Source organism: Bos indicus x Bos taurus, chromosome 12 (assembly GCF_003369695.1).
Source record: "Bos indicus x Bos taurus breed Angus x Brahman F1 hybrid chromosome 12, Bos_hybrid_MaternalHap_v2.0, whole genome shotgun sequence".
Classification (NCBI taxonomy): domain Eukaryota; kingdom Metazoa; phylum Chordata; class Mammalia; order Artiodactyla; family Bovidae; genus Bos; species Bos indicus x Bos taurus.
Genome location: NC_040087.1, coordinates 76,849,814 through 76,868,373, shown reverse-complemented (window position 1 = coordinate 76,868,373; position 18,560 = coordinate 76,849,814). Strand labels below are relative to the sequence as shown.

Sequence of the window (18,560 nt, the reverse complement as noted above, 5' to 3'; positions counted from 1 at the left end):
AGATGTGGGTTCAGTCCCTGGGTGGGGAAGATCCCCTGGAGGAAAAAAATGGGAACCCACTCCAGTATCCTTGCCTGGAGAATCCCATGGTCAGAGGAGCCTGGCAGGCTTCAGTCCATGGGGTCACGAGTCAGACACCACCGAGCATGCACACATACATAATCTCTCTGCACAATAAACTTGATAGAAGAGCCAAAACAATGTCTTTTATAAACGAATACCTTAGAATATTGTTTCATGGGAATTGGGATGACAAAGAGAAATTTCATTAGTCTCATTTATATAGTGGGGAGGAGAGAACCTTTTCAAGAGGAAAGGAAATGGGTACATTTCTAGAATAACCGTTTTAAATCCTAAGCTATTATGAAACACAAGATCTCAAGTCTCAGCTGTTCTAAGTTCTTCAAATTTATTTGCTCTAGTCACTCTCCCTACCATAGTTCAGGGCTTCCCAGATGGCTCTGCAGGTTAAGAACCAGCCTGCCAATGCAGGAGACACAGGAGACGTGGGCTCGATGCCTGGGTCAGGAAGATCCCCTGGAGGAGGAAATGGCCACCCACTCCAGTATCCTTGCCTGAAAAAATCCAATGGACAGAGGAGCCTGGCAGGAATACAGTCCATGGGGTCGCAACGAACCGCACACGACTGAACACAAGACGGTCGCACCATAGTTCAGGCAGCTAAAACAGGATAACTGTTGACTCTTGGGATCTCATTTCCTGCTCTTTTCCACTTTGATTCAAGACACGTTTGTCTTTGGCTTACACAAAGTTAAGTCACACAGCTTAAAATAAATGAGGGCAACTGTGTAACTCACATAGTCTAGGACGCTTTTTTTTTTTTTTGTAGATTTGGAGTTGCTGCCATTTGAATTGTGACTGCGGTATTCACGTGGGTTCTCTTTTCTCCAGGGTTGCTACACGGGCTCGATCCTCCCAAAATGTCCACCCCACCCCCACCCCCGTTATTTTAGTTAGGAGAGTGGCCTCCGAGTTGCCTCATTCCGCGGGTGGAAGCGCCGCTTGCTTGGCTCCCACTCCTGGAAGGAGAATCGCATGCGCGTTGTGCGGCTCTGGGGTAGCAGCCTGACGGAGTCCAGTGACTTCCGCCCACGCACCGCGACGCACGCCGGCTTCCGGGCGGCGAGACGTGGGCGTCGATTGGGGAAGACGGTCGCCACTGGCGTGCGATGCTTTTTTTTTTTTTTCCCCCTGAAACGACAGCTTCCCCACTCGAGCGCCGTGCCAAGTCCGCCACTCAGCCCTTCCCTGAATTGCTCGCATCTGTTAGGCTTTTGGGAGTGTTGGCGCTGACCAGGGTCTTGCTGTTATTGCTTGTGGGGTTTTTGTTTCCCCCACCGTGCTCCTTCCCCTCGCCGCCGCCCCTGCTGCCCCTCAGGCTTTGCCTCGGTTTACTAAAGGGATTGCCTTACCTCAGAGACAGACACGGAAACAAGGAAAGCATTTTCCAAGCCAGTCTTTGTGAAATTCTGGATTATAAAAGGTTGATGTTTGCGAACGCTGTACAGTACTCCTAGAGCAAGTTGTGAGAGATGTTGCATGCTTGTAAGAATAGTTTTTTGGGTTTTGTTGTGTTTGCTTTTTTCATTTTCTCTCCTGGACCATTGTTGCTTAACAGCTTAGCAAACTGGACGGATTTGAGATGGAGAGTTCTTAGCCTGAGACACTTACATAGAGTTTGACACCACTTTGGCTTCCCCCAGTGGCTCAGGGGTGAAGAATCCGCCTGCAGTGCAGGAGACTCGGGTTCGATCCCTGGGTGGGGAAGGTCCCCTGGAGAAGGAAATGGCAACCCACTCTAATATTCTTGCTGGAAAAATCACATGGTCAGAGGAGCCTGTTGGGCTGTAGTCTATGGGGTCACAAAAGAATTTGACACGACTGAGCGAGTAAACAACGAACGATGCATCAGTTAGAACTCCCTATTTGCAGAAGACTGTTTGAATAAAAGTACTCATAAATGCAGTTGTACTGGAGGTGATATCCACCTATCAGGATTTATTTTTACTGTTTTTAGCTGTTAATTCTAAAATGAAAATGATTCATTTTTCCTAAGTCTTTTTAATATTACGTAATTTTTTAAAAACTATTTTAAAAAAGAATCTCTTACATGACGGAGATTATTCCGTTGTGAGGAGGTTCAAAGACTAAAAAGTGAGAAGAGAACTTCTGGCTGTATTTATTCACATTAACAAATTACTAACTTTTCGGTGTTAATTACATCTCATAATTGCCTTTGAAATATAGTAATATAGTAAAGCTTCTAATAGACATCGAAATAAAACTGTTGACTCATCCAGTATTTATTGAGTGCCAGCTGTATGCAAGGTGGCCTACTGTTTTCAGTTTCAACTGTCTTATTAAAATGATCAGGCAACTTCCCTGGTGTCCAGTGGTTAAGATTCTGCGCCTCCAATGCAGGGGGTGCAGGTTCCATCCCTGGTTGGGGAACTAAGATCCCCACATGCCTCGGAGGCATAACCGAAAAAAGAAAAATTTTTAAAAATAAATAAAAATAAAATGCTCAAAGTTGGGAATAAAAGAATAGCTTACATTAGTTACTAAGTAAAAACATACAAAAACACAAGTCCGGATTTATCTAGATTATGCTGTATATATTTGCAACTGTTCGCATTATTCACTTTGACAAATTAATACTCAAAGAAAATAATAATTTGGCAAAGTACATGGTAAAACTATGCTGCTGCTGCTGCTAAGTCTCTTAAATCATGTCCAACTCTCTGCGACCCCATAGATGGCAGCCTACCAGGCTTCCCCCTCCCTGGGATTCTCCAGGCAAGAACACTGGAGTGGGTTGCCATTTCCTTCTCCAATGCATGAAAGTGAAAAGCTCAGTTGTGTCCGACTCTAGCGACCCCATGGACTGCAGCCTACCAGGCGCCTCTGTCCATGGGATTTTCCCGGCAAAAGTACTGGAGTGGGGTGCCATGCTGGAGGAGGTCTTATGACCATAAGCCTACTAGGCTGTGCTGTCCCTAAACTCAGGACCACTTTCCCAGTTGATTATTTAATTTTTGTAAGGCTTTTCTTGATTGTCCCCAGTACTAGGGATACTTTATCAATACTTTGTAGGCTGGCCTTGGTTTATCATGCACCTCCCTTCCACACATTTGTAAAGAGGACCCCTTTGATTTATATGAGGTAGTTTAAAAGTATAGTTAGTCCATGGGTGTGAACTGCACAAGTCCATTTGTAGGTGGATTTTTTTCAATATGCACTTCAATATTGCAGAACCAAAAGTTGGTTGAATCCACGGATACAGACCAGCAAATACCAAGGAACACAGTGGGGGCTGACTGTGAAGTTATGTGGAAGGGTTGGGCCCTAACTCTCCAGTCTAAGAGTCAGCTGTTCAGCTCAGCTTTCCAGTTTGGATTGCGGAAAACTGAAGTGTGTGTGCATGCTGTCGTATGACTCCTGGTAGCAAATCAAGTGACTAGTCTGGTACGGGCTGGAGGAGAAAGAAGTGAATTTTAATAAGCAAGTCACTTCCTATTTGCCGAGTTTTCGAAGGCAGACTTGGATTATAAAGCCGTGTAGATCATTTCATGGATGAGCTGGGCCTCTGAGCATGTGACGCTGACAGTGCTGTGTGGTAGGAAATACGGTATGAGCCCTCAGGTCATCGCAAAATTTCTAGTAGCCCATGTTATACAAAAAAGAAAAAACCAGATTAGCTGAATTTTAACAATAGATTCTTAGCCTAATATATCAAAAATATTGTAGTTGTAACATGTAATCAGTATACAGATAATGAGCTGTTGACCTTCTTTCATATGGAGTCTTCAAAATTAGGTAGTGAGTTTGATCCTTCCAACATGTCTCAGTAGGGACCAGGTAAATTTCAAGTGCTCCCCAACCACTGTGCCTCCTCTTGGACCGTGGTGGTTTAGAGTTGGTTTTCCTGAATGTAAAGCCTTTGCTTGGTTTATAAACGAGCCCTGAAATTACCATTGTTGAGAGGTGACCTGCCTTCCTGCTAACTTGTTTCAGTTGTGTCCGACTGTTATGACCCTGTGAACTGCAGCCCGCCAGGCTCCTCTGTCCACGGGATTCTCCAGGCAAGAATACTGGAGTGGATGGCCATGCCCTCCTCCAGGGGATCTTTCTGATCTAGGGATCGAACCCAGGTCTCCTGCCTTGCAGGCAGATTCTTTATTGCTGGGAAAGTGACACTCATATTTAATAATCACTGAAACTGAAAAAACTTCTTCAGCACAGAATCATTGTCGTCCTCTTTTACATGTTTCCATACTGGAACCAAACCAGAAGTATAAGGAAAAGTAAAGAGTAGGATGCTCCCAGAACAATTTGCTGAGGATTTGAGAGGTGGAGGAAGCCTGAGTCCCTTAAAGAAACTTGGAGTTTGAGCAGTGTGGTAGAATTATGAGGTGAGATTAGAGAGAAGGCTGTCAAAGAACTTGGAGGTTGTGGTTTTTTAATGTGTTCTTCTTCTTTTTTTGGTAAAATCTCAGATTGAGCCATCTAAGGAGAAATCCATTTTAAATTCCAGGCAAGTGGAATGTGAGTCTTGGGGTAGTTTACCTTTGTGTTCACAGAGTGCTTTCAAGAGCAGTCCTTTGGGTGTTTTAATGGAGGAACTGGGAATTTTTTTCTATCCAAAACTTCTGAGCCGTGGAGGGCGGGGTGGAATTAATCCATGTTACAGTCAAGTAAAACACAAGCTAATTCAGTTTTTGTAGGAAGAAATGTAAAATGATCAAGGGACTAAAATGTTAAGATCAGGGAACATTACACTGGGAAATCATAGTATGTATCAAGACATCTGAACACAAACTGTGGGAATAGAAGCTTAAAAAAATCAAATTCCGCTAAAGGGATGAGGCGGGAAGCAGTCCATTTGGTTTTTTTGTTTTTGGAAGGGTTTTTTTGGCCACTCCATGTGGCTTACTGGATCTTAGTTCCCCAACCAGGGATGGAACCCATGCCCCCTGCAGTGGAAACCCGGAGTCCTAATCACTGGACCCCAGGGAAGTCCCTCCATCATGGTTTCTAGTGAACTACTGAACCTGATGCCTCGTGGATATGAAAACAACAGCTGGGTCTGAGGTGTGGGGTTTTCAAGGGCGCAGGAGCCAGGGTGGGAGACTCCACGGTAATTAATGTGTTCATTTATAATTAAAGGGTATCTATTTGCATATAAGGGACTCCTGGGTGGCTCAGTGGTAGAGAATCCACCTGCCTTTGAGTCAGGAAGATCCCCTAGAGGAGGAAATGACAACCCACTCCAGTATTCTTGCCTGGAAAATTTCATGGACAGAGGAGCCTAGTGGACTATAGTCCATGAGGTTGCAAAGAGTCAGACATAACTGAGCACACACACATTTGCACATAAACTGCTGATACGAGCAAATCCCGAAAGTGTTGGCCGCAGACTCAGCATGACGTGTCACAGGAGGAAGGGCTGAGGGAACACCCTACACTGAGAGGAGAGGGCAAGCCCTGTGGGGTCCCCTCCACCTATTGCTGTCGTGCGGCAGAAGGCGTGGGATGCCATGCTCTGGCGTGATGTGGAGTGAGCGTGATGCCGCTGCTTGGCCTGGACCCCTGTGCTCACCTGCTAAAACTTGTGGGACTTTTCTCAAAATCACATCCTAAGAGGAATTAAGTGATCCATTAGCTTTACCTCTACTTTGGCCATATTTTTTTAAAGGTCTCAATGCCTTGGTGTCTATAAACACTTGTCTGCTGCTGATTGCTAGCAAATGCTCAAAGTAAAAGTCACTCAGTCATGTCCAACTCTTTGTGACCCCATGGGCTATATACAGCCCATGGAATTCTCCAGGCCAGAATACTGGAGTGGGTAGCCTGTCCCTTCTCCAGGGGGTCTTCCCAACCCAGGAATCAAACCAGGGTCTCCTGCATTGCTGGTGGATTCTTTACCAACTGAGCTATTGAGGGAAACCCAAAGAAAATAATAAATCCCAATATAAATATATGAATACCCCAATGAAATCATGTCTAATGTAACAAGAGTATTGGGGTTGGGGCTCGTAATTGTGATCTCTTGGTGTTACATGTATAGTGTAATTAATTTCTACGAGTGGAATTATCCTTACTTTGCTTGATGGAACTAAATACTCTGATATACCATGGTTTTCAATAAAGACAACTTGGCTTCTAGGCACTGTGCCACCTGGGATATTGGAGAGATGCTGCTCAGGACGGTGGGAGGCAGGTAGAAGGCAGGCATGAGCTCACTCGAAGTTAAAACTGAAATGGACTATCCGTTCTCGAAGTCACAGCCATGTGGCCCCCTGCCTGCAGCGTCTTGGGAGGGATTCCCACTCTGCCATCACTGCCAGGGAGATCACAGGCACGACCTCCTGGAAGCACTCCAGCTGTTCCTACATTATGGCTCTATGATTTGTCAGTTCTTTGCCCCTCCTGATAGGTAATCAGGTGCCCCAGATTCTGGTGCTTGGAGAAGATGCTCCAATGAGCCAGGCCTGGTACCCAGGATGCAACTATGAGCAAGCTTCCCCCCGAGGTTGATGCTCCTCAGCCTGTGGCATCAGAATCACCTGGATGGCTGGTTAACAGGCTTCTGGTGAGGCTCCACTCTCGAGTCTCTGAGTCCAAGGGTCTGGTTGGGCTGGGGGGGCCTGAGCATCTGCCTTTCTTAGAAAATCCAAGGGCAGGCCCACACGCTGTGAGTGGCACTAGTTAGTTTAATGGTCTCCACTGGGCGTGATCCCCTCCCACCCAGGACATCTGGCAAAGCCTGATGTTTTGGGTCATCACAGCTGAGAGCTAGGAGGGCTGCTGGCTTCTCGGGGGGTGGGGGGGGCGGGGGCGGGGCGGTAGAAACAAGGGAGGCACCGAGCATCCTACAGTGCTGAGAACTGGCCCACGTGTCAGCATTTGTAGTGAAGTATGAGAACACGCTGGCAGATTGTGCTGAGGGCTGTCTAGGGGGCTACCGCTGGGCCTGACTTAATGTAGGGGGTCAGTTAGGGGCACCGCGGTGCATGGGACAGACCCTGCTACTGGGCAGTCAGGCGTGCACACAGTAGGACCATTTGCTGTTGTTGCAACTGTGAATAAAACAAGTGAACCAGAAGGGAGGCTGCCCAGGAGTGTAGGTTACACAGCCTAAGTGACCTTTGACGGCCACAGGATTCTTCTGGGGCGTTCTAGCCTAAGAAAAGGGAACATGCAAAGCCCAGTGAGAGTAGACTGGCCTGTGTGCTTGGAATTTAGACCCAGGGAACCTGGAGAGGCTGTGTCACCCCGTAAGGAAGGCCTTAAGTGCTGTTTTCAGCATTGGGACCCCTTCATCCTGTTGATGGCAGGAAGCAACAGATGAGAAAGACTTAAAACAAGAGTGCTGGTTGATTCGGGACAGTGGGATCCAAATCAGTGAGGCTTTACTGCTTTAGCAATCAGTTGGGCTGGTGAAAAGCCTTCAGGTGCCTCGACTGTACAGACAAATAAAACTTTTTTGTATTCTGTCAGTTCTGCCTGTTTGTACATTAATCCCGGAAATCCGACAGAGATTCCCAAGAAAAGCTGAAAAGATCAGACAGTGTCAGCCTGTATGTCCTTTGGCTTGACTTCCAGATCTCCAGCCCCCGAGGCCTATGTGTGAGTGAGGATGTTTTCCCAGCCGACTGGGCCCTCAGACAGGACAGGGGTCAGTCCTGCTCACAGTTTGTTGAGAGTCCAGAGGGCTTGGCTGGGTGCAGCCCCTCAGCATCCTGAGAGGAGTTTCCAGCCACACGTGGAAAGCTCCAGGTTAGCAGCATCCAGACCCCGCAGCCGATCCCGGACAGGGAGCCCAGGACTTTGGTCTGGGGCTTTGCTGATGACGCCCAGATAGCCACTTCATTCAGGATGCATCTCTCTGTTTCCCTGTCTCTCTCACATACGTACCTTAATTGTTGGTTTTCTGCTCAAGCAGTTTAATGAGAACCACGGTATATCTTGTCACCGCATAGTGAGCTTGGAACATTTTGGTGACATCGTGACAGATCAGTCACCCCCTTGCATCAAAGCCCCATTGGAGACCCTCTCCCTTGAACCTGGGGTGGTTTTGCTGATTTATGTGCAACAAACAGTGACTGCTTTCTGTGGTCCCAGCAGTCTACCAAGGTTTTTTGTTTGGTTTTTTGATGTTTAGTTTTTAGTATGGTTTTAATTCATGCACATAGTTTTTAAAAATGTACATTGTATGAAAGGTTTTGCAGTGAAAAGTAAGACTTCTTCCCTCTCCTATCCAAATTTTTCTTCTTAAAGTTGTTTAGAGGGAATTCGCTGGCATTCCAGTGGTTAGGACACAGGCGCTTTGGCTGCCAGGGCCTGGGTTTGATCCCTGGTCAGGGAACTAAGATTAAGCTGCATGGTACAGAAAAAAAAAACAGTTTAGAAACTACTGGAGTTGGTTTCCTAAGTGTTCTCCAGGGATATGTTTTGCATGTACAAGCAACTTCTATATGTAACTTTCAACACAAATGGGCAGGTATTTCTTGTATACCTTTTTTCTCACTCGAGTAGGGAAGATACAGTTATTGTTGCACCCATTTTATTGATGAGGACGCTGAGGCTGCAGAAGTAACTTGCTCCAGGTCACGTGGTGAACAGTGGTGCTGAATTTAGGCCAGGAGTTCTGGTTAGGCAGAGCTGACCCAAGACCCAGGGGCACCTCCTCCAAGCAGGTTCACTTTGCCCCACCTCACACTTAGGTCTTTATAAAATGCTTGTTCACCATCGACCTCGGTGAGGAGCTGAGGGCCTCACAGAGAACAGAGAGGAGTATCGCACGTGCCCTCTCCTCTCCTCCTGGGAGCAGGTCAGCTCTGGTCCCGGAATTGCATCCTCCACACCCTCTGCTGGTAGAGAGCAGACCCTCCTTCCTCAAAAGGTGTTCAGTTCAGTCGCTCAGTCGTGTCTGACTCTTCTCGACCCCATGAATCACATACGCTAGGCCTCCCTGTCCATCATCAAAAGGTGTCCAGGGACCATCGATCATTCCTGGAGCCCAGCCTCACCCAGAGCAGGTGGCTTACTGCCACAGTCACATTTCTGCTGAGGTTTCGGTTTCCTGTTGATACTTGAGTATCCGTGCAGGTGCACTCAGTGGTCCGGCATCCTTCAGAACTCGTCCACGCTGGTAGCAGAGCAGGTGTTCTTAAGGCATCTGGGGTTCAGAGAGCCCAGACTGCACCTGGAAGTGGTAGATGCTTTCAGAGCAGTGCTGGATCCCGACCCCGGGAGTTGTAGAGGTTCTCAGAGCAGAGGGGGGTAGCCAGATGCAGCGCCTCCTCCACCAGTGGGAGTCCTCGGCACAAGCTGGCAGAACGGCCTGTTAGGTGACCGGTGGGCTGGGAAGAAGGACCTCGCCCCTGGGAACTCTGCCTTGAGATGTCTTTGTACCAGGGCTGCATTGCAATGCCTCCTGAAGGCTCTGGGCTCCTGCTGGGGGACCCTTGAGAAGGGGATGTGTATGCCACGAAGAGAGTGAAAGTGTTAGTGACTCAGTCGTATCTGAGTTACAAAAAAAGTCCCAAACGTCCAGCTCTTTCCCAACCCATAGCCTGCCAGACTCCTCTGTCCATGGAATTCTCCAGGCTAGAGTACTGAAGTGTTGCCATGCCGTCCTCCAGGGGATCTTCCCAACCCAGGGGTCAAACCTGGGTCTCCTGCATTGCAGGCAGATTCTTAACCAGCTGCTACTACTGCTGCTGCTAAGTCACTTCAGTCATGTCCGACTCTGTGCGACCCCATAGACGGCAGCCCACCAGGCTCCCCCGTCCCTGGGATTCTCCAGGCAAGAACACTGGAGTGGGTTGCCATTTCCTTCTCCAATGCATGAAAGTGAAAAGTGAAAGTGGAGTCGCTCAGTCATGTCCTACTCTTAGGGACCCCATGGACTGCAGCCCACTAGGCTCCTCCATCCATGGGATTTTCCAGGCAAGAGTACTGGAGTGGGGTGCCATTGCCTTCTCCGTAACCAGCTGAGCTACCACCATCTAACCAGAAATGTGGATCTAACACACTGGCCCACAGAGAAATGCCATCCGAATACCAAACTGTGTTTTTAAATGGTGACTGTCGAAGGTGCACACTGAGAATTTGAGTTCCAGGAGCTCCCAAGACTGAGCTGAGTCGTGTGACTCTGTGTTTGTCATTTCTCCTGGTCGGCAGCTAACAAGGAGGGGACCCACTCCACGTTCTGGGTGTTGCTGAGCATCCTCCTGGGAGCAGTGGCCATGCTGTGCAAAGAGCAAGGAATCACCGTGCTGGTAAGACCCCAGGCACCTTCAGTGGGGTAGCCCTGCTCCCTACACCCGTTTCCCTCCCGTGAAGACACTGTGCACTGCCCTGCCGGCGGGACCCCTCTGCTGTTCCCCTATTGCCGGTCTTCAACTTAGCCCCCTCTGGACCGACTACAGGTGCCACCATGCTCCCGGTGATTCAGGTGGGAACTGAGTGTCTCAGTTGATTCATTAGAGCTGGTGGGCACGGAGAAGGGACACGTCTGAAGAGCAGGTGACTGGCCCCTGTGGAGAGGTCCTGGAGGAAAGAAAGAGCGTTGTGGCCCTTCTGGGGTGCTCTCATGTTGCAGCAGTCCAAGTACAGCCATCTTGTGACCCTACTGCTGTCTCTGGTCCTGATTAACAAGCATTGGTGTGTGTTATGTTACGTTTGCCTTCGTCCGGAAATGTCAGGGGGAACAGGAGAGGGCTCTGAAGAGTCCAGATGTGCGCCCCCTACGTCTGATCTGATAGAAGCCCCTGGAAGGGAGAGGCATGGAAATGCACTCTTTCTCTGTTCTAGCTAATTTCCTGCCTTACATTATCAGTGGGAAACTGAGACATTAGGGATATGGGGCATGCCCATGTAGGAAGCCATGGGAAAGGATCTTCCTTTCCCAGGTCCAAGCTCTTTGGGGCTGGACACCAGTTGAGGCAAAGATAAATGGTTTTATTGGATTCAATCTGTACGATTAAGGTCAGCTAGCTAGGAAACAGTATAGAAAGAATTGCTGTGCAAAGATACTAGAACTTCATGAGTTACTTTTTTAAAAGATTGCTCTAGACCAGTGTTTCTGAACCTTGGCATTATTGGCATTTGAGGCTGAATCATTCTTTCTTTGGGGCGTGTCCTGTGCATCATAGGATATTTTAGCAACATCCCTGGTCTCTACCCACTAGATGCCAGAAGGACACCTCCTCCCTCAGTTGTGACAACCTCAAATGTCTCCAGACGTTGCCAAGCACACCCCCCTGGTAGGGGGTGAAAATCATTCTGTGAGAACTGCCGTCCTGGAATCTTGCTTGTCTCAAAGTGTGGCTTGAGGACCAGTGGCGTTGACACCATCTGGGAGCTTATTAGAGATTTAGGATCTCAGACCTCCCCCTGCCACAGGCCTGCTGTGGCACCTGCATTTCACAAGGCCCCCAAGCGACTCCCACCTCCGTTAAGAAAAGCACTGAAAAATTAGGTTGAATTTTCATGAATAAAGATAAGGTGATGTTGAGCAGGTTTCCAAAAATCTGACTAGAATGTGGCCATTTTGATGACGCGTTTAAATGGGAAGGGAGAGAGCCCAAGACTCGTGTTGGGCTCAGTCCTCATTACAGCCTGACCGCATCAGCACTGGGTGACTGTCCTATAGCTGCTCACAGGCAGAAAAACGCGTGGCATAAGAAGACAGCGCAGCTCAACAGGGAGCTTCCTGCCTTCTAGAAAATGGTTCACACCCGGGCAGAAATGGTCCTCTGACCCAGGACAACCATGCATCACACGGGTGAATAAAACGAGGATTCTGTGAAGTGATTAACCCAGTGCTGGCCTGTGTACTGGATAATTAATGGCTCCCAGCATGTATGGGGGTTGCTGAGGAGAGATGTCACCCTTGTGCTGAGAACCACAAATTACCACTGGCTTCTGACGACTTATGATTGATCCTCTTTGCCATGAAGCTCTGTGTTCGAAGGCCCCATGTCATAGAAGGGCAGCTTGAACCATCCATACAGTGTATATTCTGACCGCTCTGCCTGGTTCCAACAGGGAGTTCAGCTACATGGCGTTGTCTACAGCAGCCACATTTATGGAAAGTCCACTGCAGGGTAAAGGGTAGAGTCCAGGCCAGATGAGCCCTCAGCTTGTAACCACAGGTGTCAGAGCTTTAAGAGCAGCCATACCTACTAGAAAGGAGCTGCGGTGGTGCTGCTGGAAGCTGTTAGCATCAGTGCAGCTACAGTATCACACTTCCTAGGGCCAGGGGTTTTGCATACTTGGAGTTATTGGTCATTCCCCTAAAAGTCATGGGTAGAGTTGGTCTTGATTGGAGTTACTGGCCTTTTCCCTAAAGGTCATGGGTAGAGGTGGTCATAATTGGAGTTATTGGTCATCCCCCTAAAAGTCATGGGTACGGTTGGTCTTGATTGGAGTTACTGGCCTTCTCCCTAAAGGTCATGGATAGAGGTGGTCATAATTGGAGTTATTGGTCATCCCCCTAAAAGTCATGGGCAGAGGTGGCCATCCTCCACACAGTGGGGCTCTGCCATCCTCAGGGTGGTTTCCAGTACTACTCCAGACACCTCCATCATCTCCTCCACAGCCAACTGGATGGGAAACCAAGGGTGGGGTGTGCTCTGGTCTGTGCCCAAACCTCCAAGAGGTGCCTAATCACTTCTGCCCACATCCCATTGGCTAGAACTCAGTCACATGACCACGCTCCCCTGTGGGGCTGGCTGTGTGCCAGGCAGGAAGGGAGAGCTGGTGGGTGACGAGGACCCTGAGCCTGGGATGTCTCTGCAGCCCCACCAGAGTCTCTATGTTCTGTTCCCTCTCTTCCAGGGCATATGCCCTCATCAGGCAGCACCCCAGGTTCCTGAAGTGTAATTACTTACATGGCTGGGTTTTCAAGGTTGCTGGCTGCCTTATCGTCTTAGGCATGGCCACTGCACAGGTACTGGCTCTGCTACAACTCTGGGACAGTTTTAGGGAAAAAAAAAATGGTAAGGGGGGCCTCTGCAGAACTTCTCCTGGGAGCCCCAAAGCTCTAGCTCTCCGGCATCTTATCATACTCTTGCATGCAGGCTATGGACCTGTGACTAACAGGGGATTTACCAGATGGCAAATCTGATGGGACTTTCTTGGTGGTCCAGTGGTAAAGAATCGGCCTGCCAATGCAAGGGACACAGGTTTGATCCCTGGTCCGGGAAGATTCCACATGCTACAGGCAACTAAGCCTGCGCGTCACATCTACAGAGCCTGTGCTCCGCAACGAGAAAAGCCAGTGCAATGAGGAGCCCACACACCACAACTCCAGAGTAGCCCCGCTCACCACAACTAGAGAAAGTCTGTGCACAGCATCAAAGACCCAGTGTAACCAAGAATTAAATAAATAAATAAGTAAATTTGATACAAATATCATGAGCTAATTTCATAGGAATCATAGGATTTGTTTTGTTTTTAGAGCTGAAGAGATTATCTATGGTGATCTAATCAGGACACTTCTCGTCTAGATTCTGCAATAGAATTGTGGCGTATCCTGGCTACCTGATCAGTTAGGCTGTCCCATGGCTGATTCCTTGCTTTGCTTTCTTAGGGTCTGAATGCCATCTTCGACATCTTGGTGATAGGCAAACTAAATGTCCTGGAAATTGTCCGGAAGCTCCTCCGTAAGGACAGATCGTTAGAGGTGAGTATCTGCTTTTGTCTCCAGCTGAGATGTGGAAAATGTCACGTACCCGCTGGCTTAAAACACCATTTTCAAAGTACTTCGTGCAGCTTTGAATTCTAAAACAGGCAGCCTTTTAAAGCCCAGTGTCAGCGAGGTTCAGCCAGAACTGCTGCACATTTATACCTGGCTTGGCCACACTTTTATTTGAAAAATCCTCAACACTGGGGGCCTTGCGCTGTCCTTTCAGAGCCCTGGCATGCTCCGGACAGGGGGCCTCCTCTTCAGAATGACCCTCCTGGCTTTGGGTGGAGCCGGGGTGCTGTATGTACGCTGGAAGATCATGGGCACCGGCCCACCCGCCTTCACCGAGGTGGACAACCCTGCCTCCTTTGCCGACAGCGTGCTGGTCAGGGTGAGTCCCATCCTCCACTGGGTCATCTTTGCCCACCAAGATCCCCAGGTCTTCCCTCCCTCCTCCTCCTCACCTCCCTCCCCAACATACCCACAAAAGCCCCCCTTAATCAGAACACTTCCATGGGTGTTTCTTTTCACCAAGGAAGTTCTAGGGTGAAACCAGGTTTTTATCAGGGCTTTGAGAGGGTGTAAAGTCTTTGTATTTCCTTGTGGCTCAGACGGTGAAGAATCTGCCTGCAATGCAGGAGACCTGGGTTTGATCCCCAGGTCAGAAAGATCCCCTGGAGAAGGAAATGGCTACCCACTCCAGTATCCTCACCTGGAGAATTCCATGGACCAAGGGGCCTGGTGGGCTGAAGTCCATGGGATCACAAAGAGTCAGACACGGACTGAGCAACTACTGTTTTCACTCTAAAGGAAATCAAGAGGAGTGGCTTAGAAAACGTCAGGTTTCTTGCCAGACTCCTTAAATTGTCCCCTAACCTACTTTTGGTATAATGGAAATTGACGTGTTGAGGTTAGGATAAAATATAATATTGATGGTATCTTTCTCCCTTTAGCACGACTTTTTACAAGTCGTTTGTCTCTGGCCGCACTGAGTCTGTGTTCTGTGCGGCTGTCTCTGGCTGCAGCCAGCTGGGGCTGCTCTCTAGTCGCAGTGCACGGGCTTCTCATTCTGGTGGCTTCTCTCGTGGCGGAGCACCGGTGAGAGGTGCACAGGTTCAGTAACTGCGGCACATGGGCTTCATTGCTCCGAGGCATGTGGGATCCTGGACAAGGGATTGAACCCGTGTCCCTTGCATTGGCAGGTGGATTCTTATCTACTGTACCACCAGGAAGTCCCTAGTGGTGGTGTCTTTAAAAGTCTTAACGCTGTCCAGACTTTCTTGTCAAGGTTTGCTTTTTCTGAAGGCAAGGTTTCTTAGCTGTGCATTTCATACAGACAGAAATCTAAGACCATAAAACCCTCTGCTTATATCGTCAGACACGTGAGAGACCCCTGGACAGCAGGTTTCCTGGGTCATGGACTTGGGGCATCAGTGAATAATTGGGACATAACATCCCCAGAAATATAACAAATGTAAAGCAGAGTCTGGTGGCTTTACTGTATTTTTTTATCTATTAAAAAAAAAAAAACACCTCAATGCATTTAGTCAACTGCACACTTCAGCCTAGTGCCCAGGGCAGAAAGTAGCAACATTTTATTTTATACGGCTGGGCTCCTTGAGCAGAAACGTGAAGGCCTCCAAAGGGAAGCTAGGAGAGATATATATATGTATTTTTTTTCCAAGTTCAGTGTCACATGTTTGTTTTTCTTTTGACTGGCAGGCCATAAACTATAATTACTACTATTCATTGAATGCCTGGCTGCTGCTGTGCCCTTGGTGGCTGTGTTTTGATTGGTCAATGGGTTGCATCCCCCTCATTAAGTCCGTCGGGGACTGGAGGGTGATTGCTCTGGCAGCACTCTGGTTCTGCCTAATTGGCCTGATATGCCAAGCCCTGTGCTCTGAAGACAGCCACAAGAGAAGGTAAGAGGCCGAGCTGAATTTTAACTTCCGCACTGGGTGGAGTCTGAGCGTGTTGCTAAATCCAGCACTGCGGATCACCGCAATGATTGTGTGCAAGGACGGGTGTTTCAGTAGAGATGCACATGTCTGGGCAGGATGAGTTCTGTCTACTCGGAATCCATGGCTGGCTTCAACTCGTGGGGAGTGGACTGGAGGGGGCGCCCGATGACTGCTTCATCTCCCCACCTCTCCCCCATGATGTAGCATTTTGAGATCCTTCTCGCCATAGGTGGTAGAGAGTAATTTATGGTCTGAACAGAGAGTGTAATTGATGTGTGTTGTGCCCATCTTTTCACAATTCCCCTTCAGAAAGCCCTGGTGGATGCGACAGCGATTCCTTCTCTTGTTATTTGTACAAAATAAGCTGCCACCCCAAAGAGACTTATTTCTCACCAAAAAAAGCAGGGGGCAGGGGGAGGGAAGATTATTGAGAAAATAATTGGGAGGAAAAACCTGTTTTGTGGAAAAGAAAACTATTTAAGATGATTTCCTTTAGGCATAAGTGTTTCTGGAATTAGATGAGTAATTTCTCAAAATAAATTCAGTTTTGAGTTTACCCTGTGCCTTAAATTGGTTCGTAATTCTAAAGGGTGACAAACCTCTGTCCCAATTGGCTGTGCATGTGCCAGTAGGATTTTTCTACCACGATAAGCACAGGTTTGTGGGAAGGAGCTATCAAATTTGACCGGGCTTCTTTTGTTTGGTTTTTTAATTGTACTGAAGTGTAGTTGAGTTACAAGGTTGTGTTTAGCTTCTGCTGTGCAGCAGAGTGGCTCAGTTCACATATGTGTTCTTTTTCACAGTCTTCTCTGTTCCCATTTATCGCTGGATTTTGAATATAGTTCCGTGTGCTGTGCAGAAGGACCTTGTTGTTTGACCCAGCCTCTGATTCACCCTCTTAACATCACCTGGGACTCTAGGAATGCTTACCTGCTTCCACAAGTGTCCTGCTGCTCTCAGCTTTCTTTTTGCTCAACTGAAATTTACGCTGGAGCATCCCCAAATGATATGAGTTTATTTCAGATCTTGTAAAGTTTAAACCAGTTAAGTGACATTGCTGCTGCTGCTGCTGCTAAGTCGCCTCAGTCGTGTCTGACTCTGTGCGACCCCATACACGGCAGCCCACCAGGCTCCCCCATCCCTGGGATTCTCCCAGCAAGAACACTGGATACATCCTGTTAAATGTCAGGGGACTAAATTGGACTAACTGGGACCAATATCCCAATTAGCCCAATTGGGCTAATATATTTGACACCTACATGGTTTGAGATATAGTTAGAAGCAGGCAAGTTCATAAGACTGCTCTAAGTAATCATTCTAACTTTATTCATGTGAAAGTGTGGAGTTCTAAGATTTATTCTTATGCTTGATGCTAAGTAGCCTTAGTGAGATTTTTCTGTCTTATCCTAATGGTACTCAGTTAGACCCTCTCTGCTGATACCTCTTCTTAACTGCTGGCATGAAAAAAAAGAGAAAAAAGGGAAGGGGTGTCTGGATTTCATGTAGAGTAGAACACTTTTCTTGAGAATTCTAAAAGTAGCCATTCTAACTACTTCTCATCTTCCAGGATCCTCACGCTGGGCCTGGGATTCCTCATTATCCCGTTCCTTCCCGCGAGTAACCTGTTCTTCCGAGTGGGCTTTGTGGTGGCTGAGAGGGTCTTGTACCTCCCCAGCGCCGGCTACTGCATGCTGCTGACGTTTGGATTTGCAGCGCTCAGTAAACATACGAAAAAAAAGGTATTGGCCTAGCAAGGTGGGTGCCGTTCCTGACCAAGACGGTGGGTGGGTTTACTAATGACATTTCCTGTGTCCCTCTCTTCTTAAGAAACTGATTGCTGCTCTCATCCTGGGAATTTTATTCCTAAACACGCTGAGATGTGTGGTTCGCAGCGGCGAGTGGCGGAGCGAAGACCATCTTTTCCGAAGCGCCCTGTCTGTGTGTCCGCTCAATGCCAAGGTATGCTGGCTGCCACGCTTTTAAGTTCGATAGCTGAGTGAGGAGAATCTGGAATATGACCTTGGTCATAGACTTGGAGGTTTTCTTTTTCATTCTTTTTTTTTTCCTTTCATGATCTTGACAAAGTTTATTACAGTTACACTTCAGCCAAAATAATTAAAAAGGAATCGTTAAATCCAGACAATGTCAGGGAAATAGCAGATTTCTTAAACACGTTTCTATTCATCTTCCAGTTGGTCCGATCATGGATCGAGGTGGTGGCAAGGTGGGCAACTCCATGCATTCAGGCTCAGGTCTGGGGAGACCGACAGTCAGACCTCTTAGAGCACACTTTTTGAAACATGCACTCCAGCCTCCCCCAGTCTATAACTGGAAGATGATAATACCTACCAGCGGACAGCAATTTGGTTTAGGAATTTAAAGGATGCTATGTGGTGTGCAGTACGCACGTTTCCATCACCTGTGGCTTCTCTGCCTGGAATTGTTTTTGCCAGATTAGGTAAAAATAAAATGCATAGACTCTAAAATGGGCAGTGTTCTTGTTGACACGGTCTGGTAGGAATTTGTTTCACTTGTATCCTTGATGAACTCCATCTCTTCACTTACCCAGCTGTGCGTCTTTGGGCAAAATGGTTTTGAACATTGAACAGCCTTATCTGTGACAAGGAGGGGCACCATGGCTGTCCCCCGGGCTTGTCGTGAGGCCTTCATGAATGTGGTCTCTGAAATGCCCTGACATGGTACTTAGAACATGGTAGGCGCTCAAGAAATGTTTGTCTTCATAGGCTCCTTTTAGTATCAGCTGTTCCATTACGTGAAAAGAAGGGAATGATACTTGCTCAAAAGGGGAGCCCGTGGAGTTAGGTGAGAATATTTTCTATTAGGGCTTCCCAGGTGGCGCTAGTGGTGAAGAGCCC

The 18,560-nt window shown here is 47.9% G+C and overlaps 1 protein-coding gene across 2 annotated transcripts in view; it reads left to right on the top strand.

Annotated features, from left to right (window-relative positions):
• Positions 1-18,560, top strand: part of TMTC4 (transmembrane and tetratricopeptide repeat containing 4) — a 56,915-nt gene that overhangs the window by 20,571 nt on the left and 17,784 nt on the right. For both annotated transcript variants that reach the window (XM_027557921.1, XM_027557922.1), the window contains 6 exons: positions 10,210-10,307; positions 13,625-13,717; positions 13,947-14,111; positions 15,443-15,645; positions 17,252-17,423; positions 17,512-17,643. In XM_027557921.1, coding sequence (XP_027413722.1) covers positions 10,210-10,307; positions 13,625-13,717; positions 13,947-14,111; positions 15,443-15,645; positions 17,252-17,423; positions 17,512-17,643 — 863 coding nt within the window. The remainder of the gene's footprint in view (positions 1-10,209; positions 10,308-13,624; positions 13,718-13,946; positions 14,112-15,442; positions 15,646-17,251; positions 17,424-17,511; positions 17,644-18,560) is intronic.